This window comes from Propithecus coquereli, unplaced genomic scaffold, assembly GCF_000956105.1.
Source record: "Propithecus coquereli isolate 6110/MARCELLA unplaced genomic scaffold, Pcoq_1.0 Scaffold36, whole genome shotgun sequence".
Classification (NCBI taxonomy): domain Eukaryota; kingdom Metazoa; phylum Chordata; class Mammalia; order Primates; family Indriidae; genus Propithecus; species Propithecus coquereli.
This window is the reverse complement of record NW_012149285.1, coordinates 3922719-3946029: the sequence shown is the minus strand read 5'-3', so window position 1 is coordinate 3946029 and position 23311 is coordinate 3922719. Positions and strand designations below refer to the sequence as shown.

General features: G+C 34.7%; 1 protein-coding gene across 1 annotated transcript in view; it reads right to left on the bottom strand.

Moving 5' to 3' along the window:
- Nucleotides 1-23311, bottom strand: part of GLRA3 (glycine receptor, alpha 3) — a 187217-nt gene that overhangs the window by 27952 nt on the left and 135954 nt on the right. Inside the window, exons 5-6 of the mRNA XM_012651641.1 lie at nt 14499-14636; nt 9939-10153 (exon numbers count right to left, since the gene is read on the bottom strand). Of these exons, the coding sequence (XP_012507095.1) occupies nt 9939-10153; nt 14499-14636 (353 nt within the window). The remainder of the gene's footprint in view (nt 1-9938; nt 10154-14498; nt 14637-23311) is intronic.

Sequence of the window (23311 nt, the reverse complement as noted above, 5' to 3'; positions counted from 1 at the left end):
GCTTCCTAGGAAACAATGTAAGAAATGGAGACATGGTCAGTGTATCTACTAGATAAAACAAACTAGTTGCTCTGGTAAAGCAGAACTGTTAAGATCAGAGAAACATTTTGTCCTTTGAAAAACCATGAAGCTCCCCCAACAATATTAGATACAACAAAGTTGTGTGTGAGCCAGGAGCCAACCACATTGTCTACTTGCCATGTAATCATCTGGGAAGAGACCAGCTTGGTAAGTTATCACTTGAACACCCAGAGCTAGGTTATTGCAAGGCCGTGTCTTTTTCATTCTAAAAAGTAAGTTTCATAATTTAGGGGAAGGAATATAAGCATCACATATTCTGTAGACTTTTTATATCAGTTTTTTTTTTTTTTTACTAAAGAAGTATAATCAATGTCAAAGCAAGGTGCAATATTTTCTCAAGTTCCAAATAAAACCTTTTAGATGGTATTTATTTTTTTCAGAAAAAGTATGCATTCTTTCTGCTTTACAATGTTATTAGAACATAGAGAAAGCCTGCCTCTTGTATCCCGAATTAAAACAAACCATATAATTGGATTTTATCATTATCATTCATACTGGTTATTAAAGATGGAATCAAGTCACCTTGGCCCTGGGAAGCAGTCGTGTTCAGGGAATTTGCCTCCGCGTGGTATTTCTCTACATCTGTCCCTCTAAAGATATGACGGTGTGGGTATAGGGAGGATTCAAGCTGGGAAATGATGGAGTTAACAAACAACCCCAAACCTCACAGGCTTAAAACAACAAAGGTTTATTTTTCTCCTATACTCCATGTCCACTTTGAGTCAAATGGTGACTCTGAAGTGGTGTTGTCATTGTTACTCTCACTTGTAACACAGCAGCAGAGGAAAACCAGGGCACCGGTGGGTCTGACATATAATAATAAATATTCTAGGCTAGAAGTGGCACAGGTCACTTCTGCTGAAGGCTCATTAGCCGGAACTACTCACAGGCAACCTTAAGAGAACTAGGAGATGCAACCCCACCACGTGCCTGCAGGGCGAGAGAAAGCCCACCTTTGTGGCACAGAGCACTGTGACAACTCCAGGGGGAAAGAGGTGGGGAAATTTCTATTTGTATTTCTGAAGCAAAAGCAAAAATCCTCATAAGCGCAGGATTGAAAAACAGTGTGGGTTATGTATAATTTGATCACTATGTATGATAACTTGAGTAGAAAGTAAAAACAGCTTTGTTAAAGAACAAAACTTATTGCTTTATAGAAAGAAGCTGTGAATTATTAATAATTAGGGTGCAACAAAGAATAAGAAACATCCCCTGATTTTCAACCCCAAATTTTCTAAAACCATAGTATCAGATCCAAATTTAGTAAAATCAATTGTAAGGGGCTACAAAATAGAGTCTAGGTAGTGCCCTGAAGCACTAACTTAATCCAAGACAGATAATCAATTACCTAGACACAGGGAGTGGGAGTAAGGACAGGCCGGCTGCAAGCCAGATTCAGGCATGGGAATGAGTTTGTTTGGACCACACTGTGTCTCAAAAAAGAAAAAGAATATGCTTCTAAGCACAAAATGCACCTCACCAGTTAACTGTCCTACTCATCCTTCCTCCCTTGATTAATTACACCGGACCACTCTGTTTATTTGTGCATCCGACCCAAGAAGTCACTTTGATTTTGTGCTCTCTGACCCAGAGGAACAGGGAGGTTGCATGTATCTTAGGCAAGCTTTCATAGATGAGTTTACACTTGTGTAAGCTTCTGATAATATTATTGAATAGCGACAATCTCAGATTATATTCCTTGGCGAGTACATTGGGGGAGCTGTATTATGACACTATATGCTGTGGTTCAGAGCCCTGCCCAGATGCATGTCTTTATCTTAGTCCACGGAAGTGGTCAAAAGGATTATTCTGGGGACTAATAAATTCCCGTGCTACAACGTATAGATAACATTAGTGGGTAAAAATATGTTAGATGTAGTTATTAAATTATAACCCAGACTACTATTATTATTAATCAATGGAGTCTAGAAATAGAAATTTAAATGCATTTACAAATAGCATAGCTTAAACTTAAGAATAAGAAATTGTTAAACAAGAAGCTGGATTTGAATCACAAAATCTCATCTAATCCTACATGAAGGTACTCTATAAGGTAAAATTCCAGGGACTACTTAAGAGAGCATATTTTGTAAAATTTTTTCTCAATCCAAACTTGCCTTTTACTTGAGAAAGAAGTAAAACCAAACATTGCAGTGTATGCTTTTGATTAGCTAACATAGCCCTTGGAAAAGGGTAATTGCTTCTCCTCCTAATGACAATCAGGCCTGGTGGAGTTCCTCCGTTCCTCAGAAATGTCAAGTAAACTGTGATGAGTCATTTTGGCTGTGGAATGGGCAAGTGACTCGAGCATACAGATAAATGCTTTTTCTCTGAGATATGCAGAAAATGTCTCTGCTTGTGTCATGCCTTGTCTTCTGAGGATTTTATTTCAGATTTCCTTGACTATTCATTTCATCTTTCATGTTTAAAATCCTAATTGTAGTACACTTAATCCTGCATTTCTCCCTAGTGCAAACACCTATAAAAGAATTTCACATTTTGTAACGGGAAAAAATATTAATCCCCAAAGCATTTCTAACTTCATTTAAGACCTAAAGCCAGGGAGAAAGGAATCCAAACAAAGGAAAAGAATAAAGAGTTTTCAAAACAGGTGTTGAAGCAGAGTGAAGCTGATATTGAAGAGGCAAAAGGAGCTGACTGTTTTCTTAGAGCACCAGGCTCTAGGCGGTGAATCACACAGCCCAGGATACTGTGAGCTTTGACATTCTGACGTTTATTATCCTGGAAGGCGACTCACAGCAGTCCTAGGGCTGTCACGTGCATACTGATTGTGATACGCATAACCTTAGTATAAATGAATGCTGCTTCTAACACAACAGTTTTTTCCACATAAAAGTTGTCACTTTGGGAGATAAAATGCAACCAAGAATCATAAAATAACAGAGATGCATTGTTTCCAAAGAGATGAACTTGACCAATCCTTCTAGTCGCAAGGTAAGGAGAGTACGATCAGAAAGGCTAAAGGATTGAAAAGGTCACACACGGTTATCTCTGACTCGCACTGCAGTTACTGCAGCTTTACCGTCATCTCTTCCGCAGGGCGCAGCTCTTTCTCGCATGTTTAACACTTAGATGGAACTGTAAAATAAATCCGGATGGCACTGAAAATGCTTGTTAGGCACATGCTGTTAGATTTAACTGGCGCTTCTTAATATATTATCTTTTTTGACCTACTCAGTTAGGGTTAAATTATATTTGTGACCTCTTTCTTCTTTTTGTACTGAAGGTTTTGTATTTCTACAACATCTCTTTATTGTAATCATATACCCTCCTCTTCCTTTTTCCTCTGGTGTTTAAGAGCTTTGTTTATAATTTCAAACTGGCATCATGAAAACAGATAAAGCCCGGAAGGTGCTTTTAACACTGGTTTTGGGACCAAACTCTTTTGCTGACTGGCTAAAAGGTAGTTTTATATCCATTTTGATCTTTTAGGGGGTTCACTGTATGATTCCAGGATATTTTTGAATGAGTAAAGGGAGTTTATGACATTATTTAGGAAAAGTGGTCTCAAAATTGCGTACCTACCTTCTGTTTTTATATTTAGTTTGATGCCAAGGCCATTGTATTATGCTATTTTAAAAAATTCTAAACTTTGTGGTTTGGTCACATACTTTTCCCTAATTGTTCCATCAGACTTAAGAACTCATGCAGCAGCTCTCTGTCTATGTGAAGTACACAGAAATGCTTGCTAATTGTAATTTTTCAGCTTACTTGGATCTAGTGAGCCTAGTTAATGTAGGTTCTAAGATGAAATGCAGAACCAGAGATATCCATCAATTTCTATTCTTTTTATCATAGGAGCTATCTAAGTTTAGAAACCATCTGTTTACAGAACAGATAATTTTTGTATCAGTAATAAAATTGAATGGTATTCATATGCATTATATCTTGTGATTTTAACAAAAAGGCTATGAATAAATAATTCTTTCATAATCTGTGCCTTTTTCCTTTTTATCTCTTTTGTAAATGAGTATGTATATAACTACATTAATTAGCATAATCTATAAAAATTTTTAAAAATTTAATTAGAAATACTATATCACATTGTATCATGAAATTAAATTTACTTGTTAAATATTTTGTCACATAATAAAAATAAATCTACTTGTATCATATTTGTACTGAACTTGATTGAAATACTAATTATATTTTGAGTGAATATCAGAATATTGTATTTAAATGGTGAGAAGCAAAACATTACTTACAGTAATAACTATTAATTATTATATTAATAGGAAAACATTATTACTATGTAGCTCCTGTAATCCCATTTACATTACCAACAACGTTTATAACTTACTCTCCTTTAAAACTGGAGGGTATTTTTTTTCCAGAAGAAAAAGAATGTATATTCATTAATTAGATAAGAGCACAATGGTGAATACAAATTCTTCATTTTTCTCCCCATTTCCTATCTTTTCAGTGTGATCAACCTTGCATAGAAATCATGTGTCAACCCAATCAGGGCATTCAAAAAAAAATAACAGTTCAATTTATATTTTTTAATAGTTGTAATCGCTGCTATAATTGGCATCTTTATTAAGAATAAGAACTTAATATAAAAGCTATACTTATTATATTTTCTAGGAGCCAGTGTTTTCAGTATATTCTAAGGTAGATAAATGCAATTCTTTTAAATTAATTTGGTGATTTTTTCCAGGGAAAAATATAGTTCAGCATAAGTAAAGAGTAATTCAATGACATACTCTCAAGTTAAGACTACTAAGTAAAAGTTTTAAAAGTTCACATAGTTTAAATGCCTGCATGATGTTCACTGAATAGCCATATATTATGTACTGATTTAAGTTGAGGATAAAAATATTTAAAAGATAGTTTGTCCCCTCAAAAAGCTATTCCTGGTCGGTTTCACAGACAGATTGAAAGGCGGAAAATGAGAGGAACCCTGAGGTATAGGTAATTGTTGTAATTATAAGTAATTATTGAGGATAAACTGTTCTGGTGCAGAATTTGCAATTTCCATAGGCTGCAGGCTTCTGAGCTCCTGTAAAATATTTGCTGAATTAACCATCTTTGAGATTTCATGCACTCCTTACTTGTTAATGTTTGGTAGCTGTATTCTGAATGAGCCGGTCACAGTGGTGGGGGCAAAGTGAGAGAAATCCACAAAGTATCTCCTTGGAACTCCTCCCTCTTTCCCCTCTCTATCCCTTCTTCCCCTCTCATTCTTTTGAGTATTTATTCTACTAATAAGCCACTGTGTAGTCTAAGAAAGGAGACAGAAAACTTTTACAAATCATTGCCCTGAGGCGGACAAGATGATTTGTTTACGATCCTTTTTCTTTCTCTTCCTCTCCAAAGCTTCCCTGTGGGTGGAGGACACTCCCCCACCCCGCGGACGTTGGGGTTGACCCCGAGACTTGGTCTGATTTATGGACTGAGAACAGAAGTGACTGTGGGCCAGTTCTGAGCAAAAGCCTTGCATGTTTCTGCTTGCCTTCTTGCTTTCCTGCACTCCCCAACAGAAGGAACGTATTACTGTTACCTGTTGTCCCCAAATGAGGAGACCCAGGGAGCGGACCCGAACCCACTCCACAGCCTAATCCAAGCCCACTCTAACACAGCCAATCTCAGGCAAGCTCAGAAGCAACACAGGTGACTCACAGGCCCGTGAGCAAGAATGAATGTTGGAAGCCATTGAGATTTGGGGATTATTTGTTATGCAGAATAATTGCAGCTAAACTGGAGTGAAGCATCCCCAATCACCAAGAATCTCATAGCATATTGTGTTAAGAGCTAGGGTTTGTTATGAACTTGAATCTAGAGACTTCTCCCACCCTGCCAAGTTTATATCTATGTGTGAATGTGTGCAGTGTGCACATGTGATATCCTGTGTTCAAAGGTCCCTAATATGGTAATAGGGTTTTTTTAATTCTTCTTATTATTTTTAGAGGCAGGGTCTTGCTCTGTTGCGCTGGCTGGAGTGCAGTGGTGTGATCATAGCTCACTGCAGCCTCGGACTCCTGGTCTCAAGTGATCCTCCCAACTTGGCCTTCCAAAGTGCTGGGGTTATAGACGTGAGCCACTGTGCCTAGCCTGATACGGTAATAGGTTTGAATCTCTGTTTTAAGACTAAACTAGTGTATGCACAGTGATGCTTGTGTACTTATGCAGATGGTACGAAACAAAAAACATGTACCAAAGCTGATCTTTAGCTGGTCTCTATGAAACAGGAAGAAAAAAGGGACAAGGGTAGGTCTTTCATAGAAATGAGTTGATTGTTGAGATTAGAAAAGAAAGGGTAAGGTTTATGTAATAGAGCTACATAGTCAAAATTTCTCCAGAGTTCTCTAATATGAATTATTTCTAGAACCCAGAGTTTCCAAATTAAATTATATTTTATCTCTTCTATTGATTTTCTCTATTCCTGCACATCCCCATACTTAACAAAGAAATATAATTCTTGCATTGCCAAGATTTTAACTGGGTATTAGTATAAATCAAATTCGTACTGAAAAACAATTGAGTGATTGTATCTATTCCCTCTTTCACCCCTGGTTAAAGCCTAATCTCCTTAAGGAGGATTGCTTTTCCATACCTAAGTAAAGATCAGAAAATGTTGGGATCTCAAAGAATTTGGGAGAAAAGTTTTAGGGTGTGTGGGTCTTGCCTTTAACCAAGACTGTCTAACATACTCTGTTTAAGGGTACAGATGGCCCTAGAGGACGAAAGGAGAGAAAAAATTTTTCAGCTGTAGGAGGAGAGCCAACCCCAAATACATCTTCTTTACCCCTATTTCTGGGCTTTCTTTCATTTTTAGAAAAATCACCTCTGATCTGCTTTCCTATCCATTTGCAGTTTACTCCCTAAAATCTGAGGCCTAGGTATTCCTGGGCATAACTTTAGAAGTTCATAGTTTTTGACAGTTCCGTGCAGTTGCCCCATAAACATCTCAAAGTTAACATGTTCAAAAGAGAAACTTGGATCACCCTCTCCCTCAACCTTCCCTGTCAGTAACCGTCACCACTATTTGCCTGGTTACTCACTTGAACACCATTCTTGACTCTTGAATTCCTGAATCCTCAATTCAGAAGGAAATCCTGTCTGTTTCATGTCCAAATACATTTTCTCAAAAATATCTACTTTGTAAATCCATCTGCTGCTACTCTCTGTCTCTGCTGCTATTCATCTCACCAGGAGATCATCGCCATGGACTTCAGTAGCTCGCTTGGTAGTTTCCCTGCTCTTTCTAGCTGATCTTCATGAAGAAGTCAGAGTGATCGCTGCCTTCATTAAAAGTTTTCAGTGGCCTACTGCTACACCCACAATAAACCTAATCATTACCAAGCTCTAGAAAGCCCTCCATATATGGCCCCATGATCATCACTATTTTTTCTCACTTGCTGCTCCAAGCACATGGTATGAGGAAGTTCTCCTAAAGTTATATAACATGGAAAATTTTCTGGGAGTAGAATGCATGTCACCCTCTTCTGGCCACCTGATACAGACACTGCAGAATTGCACAATAGCTCCAACTTCTAAGGAATGAATCACAGGAGCCTTCTTGCTTTTGGGCCATTACATTCTTCATTTATCATGACATTGTAGAGGCCCGTGCAATGGAAAATATCATAGAGGATATCATAGCGGAATCTCATCTCTGGTTTTCAAGGAGCTGGTTAAAGTGTATATTCTTTGAGATTTTAGTCTCTGAGTCTTACTTGACTGATTTCCAAGCGCCTTCTTATCCTACAGGAGATGTATTGGCACAGAGCCCAGACAAAACACTAAGTAATTACTCTAAATCAATGATTTATTGTTTCTTCCTCCTATGTTTGATGATCTATTTTCCTGAATGTATTTATTTTCTCTACTTTCTAGAATTTGTCAGCAGGTGAATGGTGAATGTTCTAGTTGCAAGACTTTCAGGCATCTGAGGGTTCTTTTGTGAGGTTGGGAACACAGATTTTAAGGTGCATGGTCTTAGACATCTGTTCCTAAATGCAAGTGTGAGTCCTCATCTCCTGCTTTTCTAGCCCAAAAAAGTCACAGAATAAGAATTGCATTTTTCAAGAGATTTTCTACTCTTTTGAATGGTCTCATCCCATAGATTGATTCTTGTTGGTTATCCTGGGTCTTCAGGGTCTGCCTTCCTAAAATACAATGTATGTAACTAAACCTCCTGTTCCTTAACTATCACAAAGTCTGAGATGATCTGGTCATCTTCTCTTAAGATCTCACTTTGCCAATCAGTTGTTTTTGTGGGTCAGAGTGACACCTGTCATCACAATTCTAGAGGTCATTGTCTCTATGATCAGAGAGATGAAGAGGCTTTGTATACATGTATGGTTATAGTTGAACTCATGGTTGAAAATTTATTTCTTCCCTGAGATCTTGGTGAAATTAATGCCTTTTAAAAAAATGTCTCCTATTTTTTGAGAAAAAGTATGGAACCATCCTAGACCTTGCTTTCACATTTTTTTTTTCAAAAAAAAAAAAAACTTGCGCCTCCATTCTGTCTTTTATATTTATTGCTTTCTTTATTTCTGATTTCACTGCTCACACCTGCATGCTTCCCCAATTCTACTTAACTCTCTGTATCTAAGTGCTTTTCTGCTGTGCCTCATAGAAGCTGTAGATTCCTGAAATGGAGCATTTTGCTCTCTTCTTCCTGGTTGATAACATGCAGAACAAATGAAATTTCATTTCTGTTTATCTCATGAGGATCAATGAGTAAACTGGTGATTTCCTTTACAAATTAACTATGAAATTTCCACTATTACCCAGAGCCCTCATGACATTTATATATATATATATATATATATATATAAATAAGCATTGAGACTTATTAGTTCAAACTTATAAACAGATTTATAATTTTCACATAGACAATATTTTATAAAACACTAGTTGATGGTATCAGCTATTATAGACCATTTGAAAATATAAGTGTTATAAAAGTAGGCATTATTTTGAAGGATAAGTATTAAATCTTAGTGCGGTAGAGTGAACATGTTATATAACAAGTTCTTCCTATATTAAGTAATATTTTTAATAATAAAGTATCCTGCTGCCAACTTTTATTTATGTAGGCATTTTAATCTAAAAAATTGAATCATCGAATGCAACTCATAGAAAGGGCTAAGGAAGCGCTGACAGTAGATTTATTAATATAATTTACTTGTTATGGCAAGAAGATAGCATCAAATGTACAAGAAATGTTAATATGATTTTATTATATGAAGTACATCATTTAAATGAAAATAATAGTAAAGATTCCAAGAAGGATTACTAAATTTAGGTGACAGAAACTTCTTAGAAGTCATTTTAGGGAAAGAAAATAATTTTATATTTCTATGCAGCTAAATGGATGAAAAGAACTTCCTGTGTTTTATTTCAGAATATTTTATGGAAAGAAATAATGAGTCTTTTACAAATCTCACAGAGGGAACAGTTTTATTTTAATTCTGGCAGCTCAGCATGGACTAAAATCATGGAATTAGATAAGCTGTCTTTCCTATTGACCTGTAGCTACTTAAAAGCCAAAGGGGGGAAACCCACAAAAATGATAAATACCATATTTGGCTTAGGGTACAGCACCATGGGCAGTCTGATACAATACTTGTGGGAGTATAATTGCTATAATGTTTTTCTAGAGGTAAATTTGGCAATATATATCAATGCAAACAGCTATCAGTGTAGAATTTTTTCCTTCATTGATTTTTTTTTTTTTTTTACAAGTTTTCTGCCCTGGTTACCTATTACTTTGAAAATGGGTAATGAATAATAAATGCTATTGAAAATGATCTGACAAAAGCCAAAAATGATATCTTTACACGTGAAAATATATGTACGTCTAGTCTATTCAGTGCACTTACCTTTGGTAAGGAAGCTCGTGATCCTGAACTCTGTGTGGTCATAGTTAGCACAGTGGTTATTCCCAGAGCTACCCTGGCTGGAGCTGCATCCATGTTGATCCAGAAGGAAACCCAGGATAGAATAACAATCAGGAGGCTGGGAATGTACATCTGGATCAGATAGTATCCCATTTGTCGTTCAAGATGGAATCGCACTTCTATACATGTAAACTTTCCTAATTGGTTACAAAATAAATATAGCAACTAGTAAAAATAGGTTTTTGTTATGGCATCAAATATCACAGTTTCATTTTCATAATTATTTTGTCATAAAATTTTCCATTACCATGAAAAGATCCCCTAAATCACATGTTCATATTGATTTATGAAAAATATTTTTCTCTATTAGCATCTAGAAGCAATGTAAAAAGAGAGTGTGCTCTTTCAGGAAATAGTATGTGATCTTATTACTTCCCATTTCAATAGCACTTCATACTTGTCAAAGTACTCAAAGATTATTCCACTTGATTCTAACAATTGCTTCTGAGGTAGGCAGGAGAAATATAAATTTATTATATAAATATCTTCTTTACTCATTGACAGTTTCAGATTCTTTTAGGTGTTAATTTAGAGCCAGGTGCTGTTTGTTCCAGAGGATTTTACATTTACTTTAAATGCTGAGGGATAAAGACAATTGAGGATAAATCATTTTTTAAATAATAAAGCAAACAAATAGGAAAATGTGTGTTATTTCCCATTAATAACTTTAAACATAACATACAAATGAGATACATTTGTACTATATATTTATGCCTTTGTGTCTCTATTATTTACCTCTATTATGGTAAGTAATAAATAGAGGCATAAATTGTGGCTTAATTAAACATTAAGTTGATATTTCTGTTTATCCCCTCCTTTTACTCCCTACTCTATTTCTCTACTACTCTAGGTTATCTATCCTTTAAAAACTGTTCTAAATCACCCAATTCTTGGTCTTATTCTCTCTTTATTCTCATTATTTTGAAAAGGATGAGGTCAGAGAGTTAACAGTCTGTTCTTTACGTAACATTCTCTGACTCACCATGAAAGAAGGATGTCAAAGATCATCTTTGCTCACCAGGAAAATTGCTACCATATTGCTAGGTAGGGTTCAGTGCAAAGCTTTTATTAATGTGACTTGGGCCACAAGTGATTGCAGAAGTGATGCAAGGGGACTAGCTCTGGATGAAGAATGCATGTGATTCCAGGGCTTAAGTCTCAACAAAAGTTCATAAGTTTCAGGAAAGTTGGATTCCACTCTTAAAATGTGTATTAATCAGAAACATACATACAGGTCACACACGATCCTTTTATCAGTTTATCAAATACATACAGAATGCCTAAAGATTCTTGAAATATATGAAAATACTTCAGAGTGTTATTAAATATAAAATTTTTAAAATTTTCATTAAAAATAATGAAATGGAGCCTGAATAATTGAAACATTTTTATGATATCACTGTTAAATAACCTATTAAGTAATCTCATGGCATGATTAGTAATAGTTAGTGACCATTTGGATAATTTGTGTGAGTTCTCAAAGTTTCAGGTGATTCTTAAAAAAAAAATAAGCTCTCATTGTGTTTTCATTTTTTAAAAAAGTATTTTTAAATGCCCAACATCAGGGAAAATGCCAGTCAAAACCATTATGAGATATCATCTCACCCCAGCTAAAATGTCTATTATCAAAAATACAGAAAATAACAAATGTTGGTGAGAATGCGGAGAAAGGGGAACAATGGTACACTGTTGGTGAGAATGTAAATTAGTAGAGGCACTGTGGAAGACAGTATGGAGATCCCTCAAAAAACTAAAAATAGAACTACCATGTGATCCAGCAATCCCACTGCTTGGTATATATACAAAAGAAAGGAAATAAGTGTATCAAAGAGATACCTGCACTTCCTTATTTATTGCAGCACTATTCACAATAGCCAACATATATTAATTAATAGAATCAACCTATGTGTCAATGGATGAATACATAAAGAAAATGTGGTATTTATGCACAATGAAATATTATTTGGCTATAAAAAAGAATGGAATTTTGTCATTTACAGCAACATGGGTGGAACTGGAGGACATTATGTTAAGCGAAATAAGCCAGGCACAGAAAAACAGATTTGATCATTACACATTTTATGCTCCTAACAAAATACCACATGTACCCCACAAATATGTGCAACTATTATGTATCTATGAAAATTAAAAATTATATATATTGCTGGAAAGGAAAATAAAAGTATACACATGTACACATACACACCATTGCTTGTATATTAATACATATACTCTGTGTGGTTCTAAAGAGAAAAATGAACAAGTTGGACAAAAAAAATTCATCACCTATACATTGAAGCACACCCCAAAAATGTAGATTTAAACAGAATAAATATAATACAAACTTAAGGCAATGAAGAAAACATGCAATAAATAAGTAAACATAAAAATGAATGGTACAATTTCAGACAGCGGAAGCAGAAAGTGGACGGGGCTTTGGGTGTTTAAGATAGGCTTGTTACATAAGGACATTTCAAGAGTTGGCATTTGAGTAGTACTGCAGGATGTGAGAGTATTAGGTTTGGAACAATTTTGGGAAAACCCTTACGTGTAGAAGGAAGAGCAAGTGCAAAGGCCCTAGGGAAGGAACGAATTTGGTGTTTATGAGAGAGCAAGCCACTGTGGCAGATTATGGAGCAAGGGGAAGAGAGGTAGAAGATTTTTGAGAGAATATTAGAATGAGACAGATCATAGGGACTTGTAATACATAATCAATAAATACTCTGGGATAATGAAAATATAACTGAACAAATCCTCTAAGTTCGTGCAATTCGCTTGTGTATGAAGGCATTTTTAACTTCAGTATATTTTATTTTATAGGGGGAAGGTATTTACAAGTATGGTTCTCATGTAACCTAGCGTTTTTGTGTTTTTTTTTTTTTGCATTTGCATAAGTAACTTAGGGGAACTATGTAGTATCTGAGCCTATTATTGGCAAATTAACAGAGGAGTCCTGTGCATTGTAGGAGTAAATATGAAATGGAGCTCAAGGTCTGAAATTAACCACACACCTAATTGAGGACACTATTTTATTTTCTATGTAACTTTGGGCAAGTTATTGTGCTTTAATTGCCTAGACTATAAAGTTGTGAGATTTCTACAATGTCATCCAAGAAAATACCTTTCCAATTCCTTAATTATAGTAGGGATTCATAAATGTAAGTTCTTTTCCTCTAAGCTGCAATAGCTTGGCAGATAACTCAATGAAATACGGAAACTTACTTTATGCTAAGGAAGGGCCTTGAGACTATCATAAAATATTCATCTCCAGGTGATGTTTACAACTTCACCCCTTATTCTGGGTTGAATAATATCTCCCTACACCTTGATTTTGGACTTGTAGCCTCCAGAACTGTGATAGAATAAATTTCTGTTGTTTTAAGCTACCAAGTTTGTGACAGTTTGTTATGGCAGCCCCAGGAAACCAATACACCTCCCTAACCCAACTCTAGGGACTCGTTAGCATTTCTCTGAAAGGAATTCATTAATACAACTGCCTGTAAATGCTGAGCAAGGACATCGCTGTTGAGTTGCCTACCCTTTATCTTTGTGTTGGGATTTCTAACCTTTAACTCCCAAATAAGTTAGATATCAGCTTCATCTCTGAGTTGACAAAATGGGCAGTGACTTTTTTTATCAGATATTGTGAATTTTTAAGTAGATAAGAGAGACTAGGGATTTTGTATAGGGAAAAGTCAGATCACTGTTCTGGAAAATGCGGAGCCCAAGATGAATCATAGTTACTGTAATGAAATGATAAGAGCAGCAGCTGATGCTAGTGGGAGACCGCGCTCTCATCACAGTGGAATGATGTCTCAATTGTGCGCAGTTTAATGGAATTCATAGGAGTAGCTTATACAATCAGAATAGGTTTTATGGAAATAGCTTATGCCAGTTAAGGGAAGTGAACAGACTTTCTCAATGTACAAATAATCAGATTGAGTCCTTCAATCCTTTATGTTAATATTATAACTACATCTGACATCTACCTCAAATGAGAAAGGCTCCTGTGTCAGTGTGAGTAGTAGGTACTTAGAGAAAAATACCTTGAAATGCATGAAAATATGACAAAGGGAAAGTTTAGGCAAATGAAGCCTTTTTTTAAAAAAGCAACTTCTTTTTGTTAGCAGAGACAGTTTTTATTGCCCAAGAAGGGTTAAAAAATATATTTTTATTGCTCACATGGAAATTAAAGGGACATTTTTGGAAACAATATTACTATATAAGAATGGGCATTTCACAAAAACATTTAAATATAATTGGATACCAGAAATTTCTTTGGTCCCATACAAACCAATTATTTAACAGTATGTAATGAGTCACAGTTAATAAGTTTCAAATGACACCCACTGATGTCATGCATCAATGAAAGATATCAAGCTATGAATAGTTAAAATAATTATCCTAGCATTATAATTAAGAAGCATCTAGATATCATAAAGCCACAAGTCACAGATGTAAATAAGACTACTCAACCCCTACCTGTATTGTAATGTTTAGTGCAGTAACGCAAATCTTTTTCTTCTTTCAACAGAAACTGGGGCAAAGTGAGTCCTTCTGCCACTTGTACAGGTGCTTCATCTTGCCATTCAAAAATGAGATCATTCATTGTGTACCCAACTAGGCAAAATATAATAAAAATATTAATAGCCTAAAAAGGGCCATTCAAAGAAAAGAAATGCAAAATACTTGTATAGTCACATAGGACGAGAAGACCAAACAGTGTCATCTTTACTCTATGGGTTGAGCTATACATTGCCCGATTCCATGTTTCAAAAGTCTGTTGAAGTCTATTCATATGGAACACTCACCAAATAATGCAAGAGAATGAAGTAGACTCATAACAAATACAACATGCATGTGGAAACTTTAAGGGACATGCATATACATTCTTTCCTTGGTATAGGCAGTTACTGGATTAATTCAGCAATTTTAATTTTGATTCCACTCCATTAGGTTCCTCCTCACCTCCTCTCAAATTATTCGGGACTCTTTCAACAAAAACTGAAATTGTTGCTGGTTAGAAAATGACTTAAACTGTAAGATCTGTGGAACAAAAGCATCACCGCCTGATGCCTTTCTTTATTTAATCATTAACTATTTTAATTTATGATATCAGCTTCAATGTCCCAAGTCCTAAAATGGACAAAATGATATTTTAAGTAGAAATGTCTGCTATTCAGGGAAAGTAAGAGTACGAAAGAAAATCCACATGGAATAATTTGTGGAGGAGGAAACACTTGCACATACCGTTGAATTCAGGATAGATTTAACAAATGGATGTTGTAATAAGTCAGCAGCTTTCAGTAAACTAAAATTTCACTAAAACTAAAATTTCTATATGGGAGGTACCTCAGAAAAGCAGAATTTTGTCTTTTTCTTCCATCTGAGTGAGAAGCTATTGAAACGCATGCTCGAAGGCTACTGCAGAGAAGGAGTGAAAAGTGAATGGAAACCGTGGGGCAGGATTGTGTTACTCTGATCAGTGAGTTCCTTGGTGCACAACTACCATGGAGGTAGAAAAAGAGAGGAAGTATGGTGTGGCCTCTGAACCAAGTCCGGTGGTCAGATGAAAGAAGCAGAAGCTCTAGGTCTGTCCAGCAGCACACAAGGGAAATGGTCCCCAACAAATTCTCCCGGAAACAAGCTTGTATTGTAGGGAAGAGACTGCGTGAGTGTTTGGAAACAACTGGTGTGGAGCAGGTTAGGCTGAACAGAGCAATGAGTAGGGAAGGGAACTGATTATCCTCTACCCTCCCCAATACCTGGAAAAAATCCTTCCAGAGACTGCTAAATCTGGTCTAGCTCAGGTGGTAGTGACTGGAGCCAGACATCCCACCACCCGCTTGACCCTTGGGCATAGCTAGCAGCATCCACTCGTGGGCAATGGGGATGGTAGTAGCAGGAGCATCAGTGATCAGAAGATCTCTTTAGACTGTCTTGGATTCTTCTGTGAGGCTTTTAGCAGCAGTACCATCAGCGTAATGGCTCATTATGGAGCAAGCACCATTTGGTAGAGGTATAAAGTTGTCGAGATTGGGGGGCGGGGTGCATGTCTGAATTTTGACTCCAGAACAGATATGGGAACCTGCAGGACTGTCCTCTAGACTGTTGAACTAACACAGCAAGGGCTTTATGCTTGACACTAGAATACATTTCATTGAACCCTGAGATTAATAATGATTCGATTGGTAATAGTAGAAGGGTTTCAATTTTATTTGTAAGTTCTTTAATATGTTCATTATAAATACCATTTTACCTCTAGAGAAAATAGATGCACATTTCTCAATGATCTAAAGATAGTAAAATAGGTACCAATTCTTATCTGCTGCCAGATAACACATGTATCTTATTCTTTCATACCTATAATCACTGAAGATGAAATATGTGAGATTTTGTCCAAATTCAGACAGATGAATGGAAAAAGGAACTGAAACCTCATTTCATTTTCACATTCTACATTTTTCTCAAGATATTCTGTGAAAAGAAACTAGCTCTTTAAAATTCTCTCAAAGGTAAACTTTATTTAGTCTCAAATCCAATTTATTGGCAGCATATGTAGCTTGCTTTTGATTTAAAAAATCATCTGTACTAAGTGATTTAGGTATGAGCATTTTGTAATCATATTATACTACTTCATTATAGTCCATAAAATAATTAAGTACGAAACCAGAAGGAAAACAGTGAGATGGCCGTGTTTAGGGGGCAATTCCTTTATTCTGAGTAATTTATTGGGTGTTTAAGGAAAATAACTAAATGATAATATTGTCTCAATAAACCTTCAAACATAACTTTAAAAATCAATGCTTTTCTACACAATTCAAAGTATCTTAACATCCTTATGCTTTTGGTTGTCAGATCTTTATACAAATCTGAGAATGTTAAGGAGAACAGACTGGCTAATGAGATCAAGATCATGAGTTGAGTTGCTTTGTACCGTAATAAGCTTCACAATGAAAAATAATTTTCTCAGGAACAAAGACATTAAACCCTAACCTCAGCCAACAATCTCTTATGGTAGCGGCAAGTGAAACACGTAAATGAATGGCTGAATGCAACCAAACACTTGCTTCTTCAAGTATTTATTATCACCAACTGTATGTAATGTGTCTTGCTAGGCTTCAGGAAATGTGAGTTGTTATTTCCAGGTAGAGAATAAGTGGGATGGGAGAAGTACAAAGTGCTGAGTGCATTCAGAGGAAGTATCTATGATATCTACTTAGGCCTCATTGCAGTTGGACCTTGAACACAAGGAAGGACCTGCATATAAAGAATGCAGGAGAAGGTGAGGCACTTCAGGCAAAAGAAATAGCAAAATCATTTGTGAGAAACCGCAGATTCCCAAAGTTTATAATAGAACTAGTAATGGTTACGTTTGTCTAGAGCCAGTTTGCATTAAGGAGCATATGAAATGACAGATAGATTAGTGTAAGATTATGTAAAGTTTAAAATCAAAATTTAAAAGTTTGCTTTTTTAAAATTCCCTGTGGGCAATGATGAACAATTGGAATCTTTCGAGCAAGGGAGTGACATACAAAAATTCTGTTTTAGAAACATTGCTTTAGCAGGGTCCTCTCAAGGGATTCACAAGGTCAAAACTACTTTCATAATCATAATAAGGCATCATTTGCCGTTTTCATTGTGTTAACATTTGACCTGCTGTTGAGAAGACAATTGTGGGTATAACTTCTGGTGCTTTAGCACAAATAAAGGCAATGGCACCAAACTGCTGGTAGTTGTATTCTTTACTGCCATATCTTACAGTAAAAACAATCCCACTTTTATTTGTGAATGTCCTTGATCCTCCATGAAACAGTAAATAGCTTGTAGTAAAAACAGTGCTGCTTTTCTTTAAGCATGTTCTTGATCTTTGATGAAGCAGTAACAGTGATAAATTTTATTAAATTTTGAACCTTATGGAAATGTCTTTTGAATATCCTGTATGTCAAAATGGGTAGTCCATATAAAGCACTCAGCTGCATATTGCAATATGATAATTCTTTCAAGAAAGAGCACTGGTGTGAATGAGTTGCAAGCTGAACTAGTTTTTTCTTTCTTTCCTTTTTTTTTGGTGGAACACTATTTTTACTTGAAAAAAATGGCTGGCAAACTGTGGTTATTATGCTTAGGTGTTTGGCATTCAGCCATTTTCTCGAAGATGAAGGAAGTGAACTGATCATGTCAAGGGGAACAACTAGTAGTATTTGCTGTCAAGGATAGATTTTGAACTTTCAAGCGAAAATTAGAATTTTGGAGAAATTGTTTTTACCCCATGAGCTTGATAGCTTCCTAGTCAAGCTATCAAGATTTTTTGATAGGCTCAATGGTGACATTAACAAGTGTGATCTTTTGATATTGTACAATGAAATGTGTCGACTGTTTGGAAGATCCAGATAACTTATTAAAACTAATATTTTCAAAATGACCAAAGCGTGATGTGGAAAAAAAATCATGCATAGATAAAAGATCCATTCAAAGTGCAAGGTAGACAAACAGATTTTAATTTAAGAGAGTATGAAAAGTTCGTTGATATAATTTCCAATTTCACATTGCAACTAACCTTTAAGAAACTACTGCCTTCAGATAAAAACTACTGCCTTCAAATAAACTAAAGGTTTATTTGCCTTCTTGAGAATACAAAACAAAACAAAACAAAAGAACCCTCTCATTCTTTTGGAGAGATCCATCAGGAATATGTTAGATGTAATATTTCAGTAGATCATTTTGCCACATTTGACACTCAATTAGATATATATTTATGAGAAAAAAGTTAAAAAAATTTTCAAAGTTTCTAGTCTAAGTCACTGACAAATAAGTATGCCACCGTCCTTGCTTATGTCTCATACTTCATGTTATTTGAGTAGCTTTCTCTGACCATCCTATAAAACACCTTTCCTTCAGTCAATTTATTTTTCTTTTTAAAATTTTTTAAAATTTTAATACATTTAGATGATAAAATGTTTTTTGCTATGTGGATGAGTTGTATAATGGTGAAGTCAGGGCTTTTAGTGGTACCCGTCACTAGAATAGTGTACATTGTACCTGCTAGGTAATTTTTTATCCCTCACTACCTCCCCCAACCTCCCCTTTTCTTAGTTTTCAATGTCTATTACACCACTTTATGGCCATATATACCCATTGTTTAGCTCCCACTTATAAGTGAGAACATGTGGTATTTGCTTTTCCATTCCTGAGACACTTCACTTAGGATAGTGATCTCTGGTTCTATCCAAGTTGCTGCAGAAGACATTATTTGATTCTTTTATATTGCTGAGTAGTATTTCATTTTCTTTATCCACTCATTAGTTGATGGGAACTTAGGTTGATTCCATATCTTTGCAATTGTGAATTGTGCTGTGATAAATATTCATTTGCAGGTGTCTTTTTTGATACAGTGATTTCTTTTCCTTTGGATAAGTACCTAGTATCTTTTTAATGTAGTGATTTCTTTTCCATTGGGATTGCTGGATTGAATGGTAGGTCTATTTTTAGTTCTTTGAGGAATCTCCGTGCTGTTTTCCATAGAGGTTGTACTAATTTACATTCCCAGCAACAGCATCCATTGCACTGTATCCATGCCAACATCTATTGCTTTTTGACTTTTTATTAATGGCCATTCTGACAGGGGCACGTGGTATCTCATTGTGATTTTAATTTGCATTTCCCTGATGACTAGTGGTGTTGAGCATTTTTTCATATGCTTGTTGGTCATTTGTATATTTTCCATAGTACTTATGCTTACTTGACATTTTATATATCCATGAGCTTTTTATTTTGCTTTTCTACCTTGCATCCCAGAATTTACATTTTATAAAATTGGAGACTTATTCTGTTTTAGTCACTAGTATATTTTCCAGTACCTAAAATAGTATGTGGCATTTAGCAGGTACGTGGATACTTGAATTAGAAATAGAGAAGGGAGAAGAGGGGAGGAGGAATATGTGTGTGTGTTTGTGTATGTGTGTGTGTGTGTGTAGGATCAGTTTATTTTGGATTGCAGTGAATTTAATATGCTAACAAGTGTCAACATTGCCTTATATGTTAAACATAGTTGCAGTCAAGGACCTAGATATTGAAAGTGAGGTCAAGATTAGAGATACAGGTTGAGAGTCACCTATCTACAGATGATAATTAAAATTACAGAATATCTGATATTATCAAGAGAGATAATATAAAAGAGAAGAGAAAAAGCTACAGAGGAATCTTAGAGAATGCTTTGGAAAGAGAAACCATTTAAGATTAATATGGAACAAAAATTTTTATTCTCAGCAAAAATTGTAATATGTACACGAATGAGCTTACAAACACTTGTAACATTTATGTAATTAAACATTATTGAAAGACAGAAAAGATGATCTCAATAAACATGGGGAAATGCTATGGTCTTGGGTAGGAGGATTCATTATTGTGAAAATATTATTCTCCTCAAGTTGATCTGTAATTTCAGTGCAATTTAAATGACAATCATAATGTAATTTTCAACTGAAAATTAATCTGAAGTATAAAAATATATACAAAGCAAAGGCAGCTTTGAAAAATAAAAAAATAAAGAAGCAGATCTTTCTAGCAAAGGACAAAATGTACAAATAGAGTTATAGTGTTTAAATGGCTTCAGGAATGGCCAATTAGATAAATGGTTCAAAACAGACTCCAGAATCAGAACTATGCATGGAAATTTAAGGTAAAAATGACACTTTAAATCAATATGGAAAAACTTTCATAAGTGATGATCAGAAAAATTTCTATACGTTTAGAAAAAAAGAGTGACACAAAAATAAAATCTGATTGTATTTAAAATGGAAGTATAATCTATAGAAGTTCTGAGTTAAAATATATGATATTTTTATAATTTTTTATATTGGCATCTATAAAGCATAATTTATTAAGAAAATACAAATTTAAATATTTATGTTTGCAATCATCTGTGCTATGAAAGATATAATAAAGTCAAAATGTTAATAACATGTACAAAAATAATATAAATAGAAGTGAAAAGATAACCCCACATAAAAATGGGCAAAGGTTTAAACAGGCAATTTACAGAAGAAACAGTAATGGTTATTAAGTATGCAGAAAAAAGACAGTTCAATCTAAAGGAGATGAAAATATAATGAAATATAATTTTATATCTATCAGATTAGAAAAAAGCTTTAAATCTAAAGTAAATGGCAATGTTAATATGAGCTTGATAAAAGTGATTTTTAATTTTCTGTATATTTGAAATATCTTTTAAATTTATAATCGTACATATAGCATGTGTGTATATACACACACATATCTATGCATATATATAAGCATATTTATGTGCATATATATATGAGAGAAACAGAAAGTAAGGAAGAGAAAGAGAAAGAGAGTAAAAGAAAACCGGCAATGAAGCAAAATCAAAAGTGGGTAACGCTAAGTGAGGAGGACTATGAGTTCAGGATAATGCATTCGTTTTTGTCTGTTTGTCCTTCAGTTTCTATTGCTTAAATTTTCTAGTACAAATATTAATTTTGAAAACATTCAAATTTATTCTGTTATCGATTTTTAAAATCAAATAATCTTTGGTAGTTTAGAGTAGCTTGAAAGACTACACAAGAGAAAAGAGGTTATGGTATAATACTTTATACAATGGGTTGTGTAAAAAAGAAGTACTTATTCAAAGAGAGAATGTGCACTGAGAATATAAGTTCAAAATGAGGTAGAGATTTGTTAATACATTATAGATTCACATTTGTTAGAGGGAGAGAGATTTCTAGTTTTGACCCAGTTTGCAAATGCATATGTTCTTAATCAGCACCTGGAATTTAAAAAACAAAAGGAAGAAAATATCTACTCTTGGCATATGCTGACTATTGCTAGGAGAAACATTGCTCAAGTAAATTTTATTGACCTGACAGGAACAACTACTATGTCAAAATGTATTTAACTAAAACATTTTAATTTGTGCATTTAATTTGAATATTCTTACGTAAATCAAGATGTTACATATGGTTTTGTTTAAATCACAGGTCTGCTAAATTAAGTGTCTTCTTAGCAATTACATTTTCTCTAAAGCCTCTGGTATAACTGACCCATAACTATTACCTTACAAGTACATTGGTTAAATTTCTCTTTGAAGACCTGAAACACTTTCATATATATCCTAGATTTACGCTTTCTCCCTCTTTCTCTTGGGATAACAGTGGAAGTATAATTTGTGAATCCTAACTGCTCTTCTTAAATGACAATCACAATAATAACTTTGTTCACATTTCTCAAAACTTCACAAAATTGCTACACATTGAACATACACTGTTTAAAGTTCTTGTGAGAAATTTCAATTAAAATCAGAAAAGGCCTGAATCCATTTAAGAAGGAAAAGGCATTATGATTGGTTGGATTTCTGGCCTGCAGGAGGTTATAAGAGGGCCCTGGCTGACTACTTCTTTAGAATAGACTTGGGGTTGTGGGAAAGCATTCTGTGTCTGTCTCCCAGAATGTTAGAAGTTCAGATCTGCTGAAATTTGTGACATAATAAATTCATATAATAGGTCCCAAATCATAACAAACAGACACTGTGAGCCAATCATTTTGACCATATCTAAAAGTTATGTAATGTTTTGAATAGAGAATAGGAAGGCACAATAATAATCCTTTGACTGGTCTGGGAGTTTTTGATGCCTGTTATTTCAGTATCACTACTCATTTACCAGAACCAAAACCTTGGCTCATCCTAGGGAAGAAAGATTTACGTGATCTTAGCAAGAAGATCCGCTTCAGATTCTTATTTCTGGAAGCATTTTAAGAGTGTCATTATGATATATTATTGATAATGCTATAAAATTAAAATTTTAACATGACTGGATAGTTTAAACATCAGAGAATAAAATTATACATTTAGTACAACTTCTCTTCAAGGTGAAATATCATAAAATGCCTATCATTATAATATATTCATTGAAGTGCTAGGGAGAAAGTAATCAGCATGGTAATGGACAGATTTCAAACACTGATATTCACATTTAAAGCACAGTTAATAAAAACTGATGCAGAAATCTAGATGTTGCTATAAATTATTTATTATTTTGTAATTTGCCATATATGTAAAGCCACATTGTTCCTCTCAGGTCTCATAGCACATATAATTACTGGTTTTTTGTTTTTTTTTTTTTTTACTTATTATTAAAACTTTAAACAAAAAAGAATATTGTCAGACAAGGCAAAAGATAGCTGATGTTTTCTATGCAACCAAAACCTATAACATCGAGTATACCTACAATGAAAATGGCATTTGTGCAGAAAAACATCCAAGTAACTAGAAGTAAGTA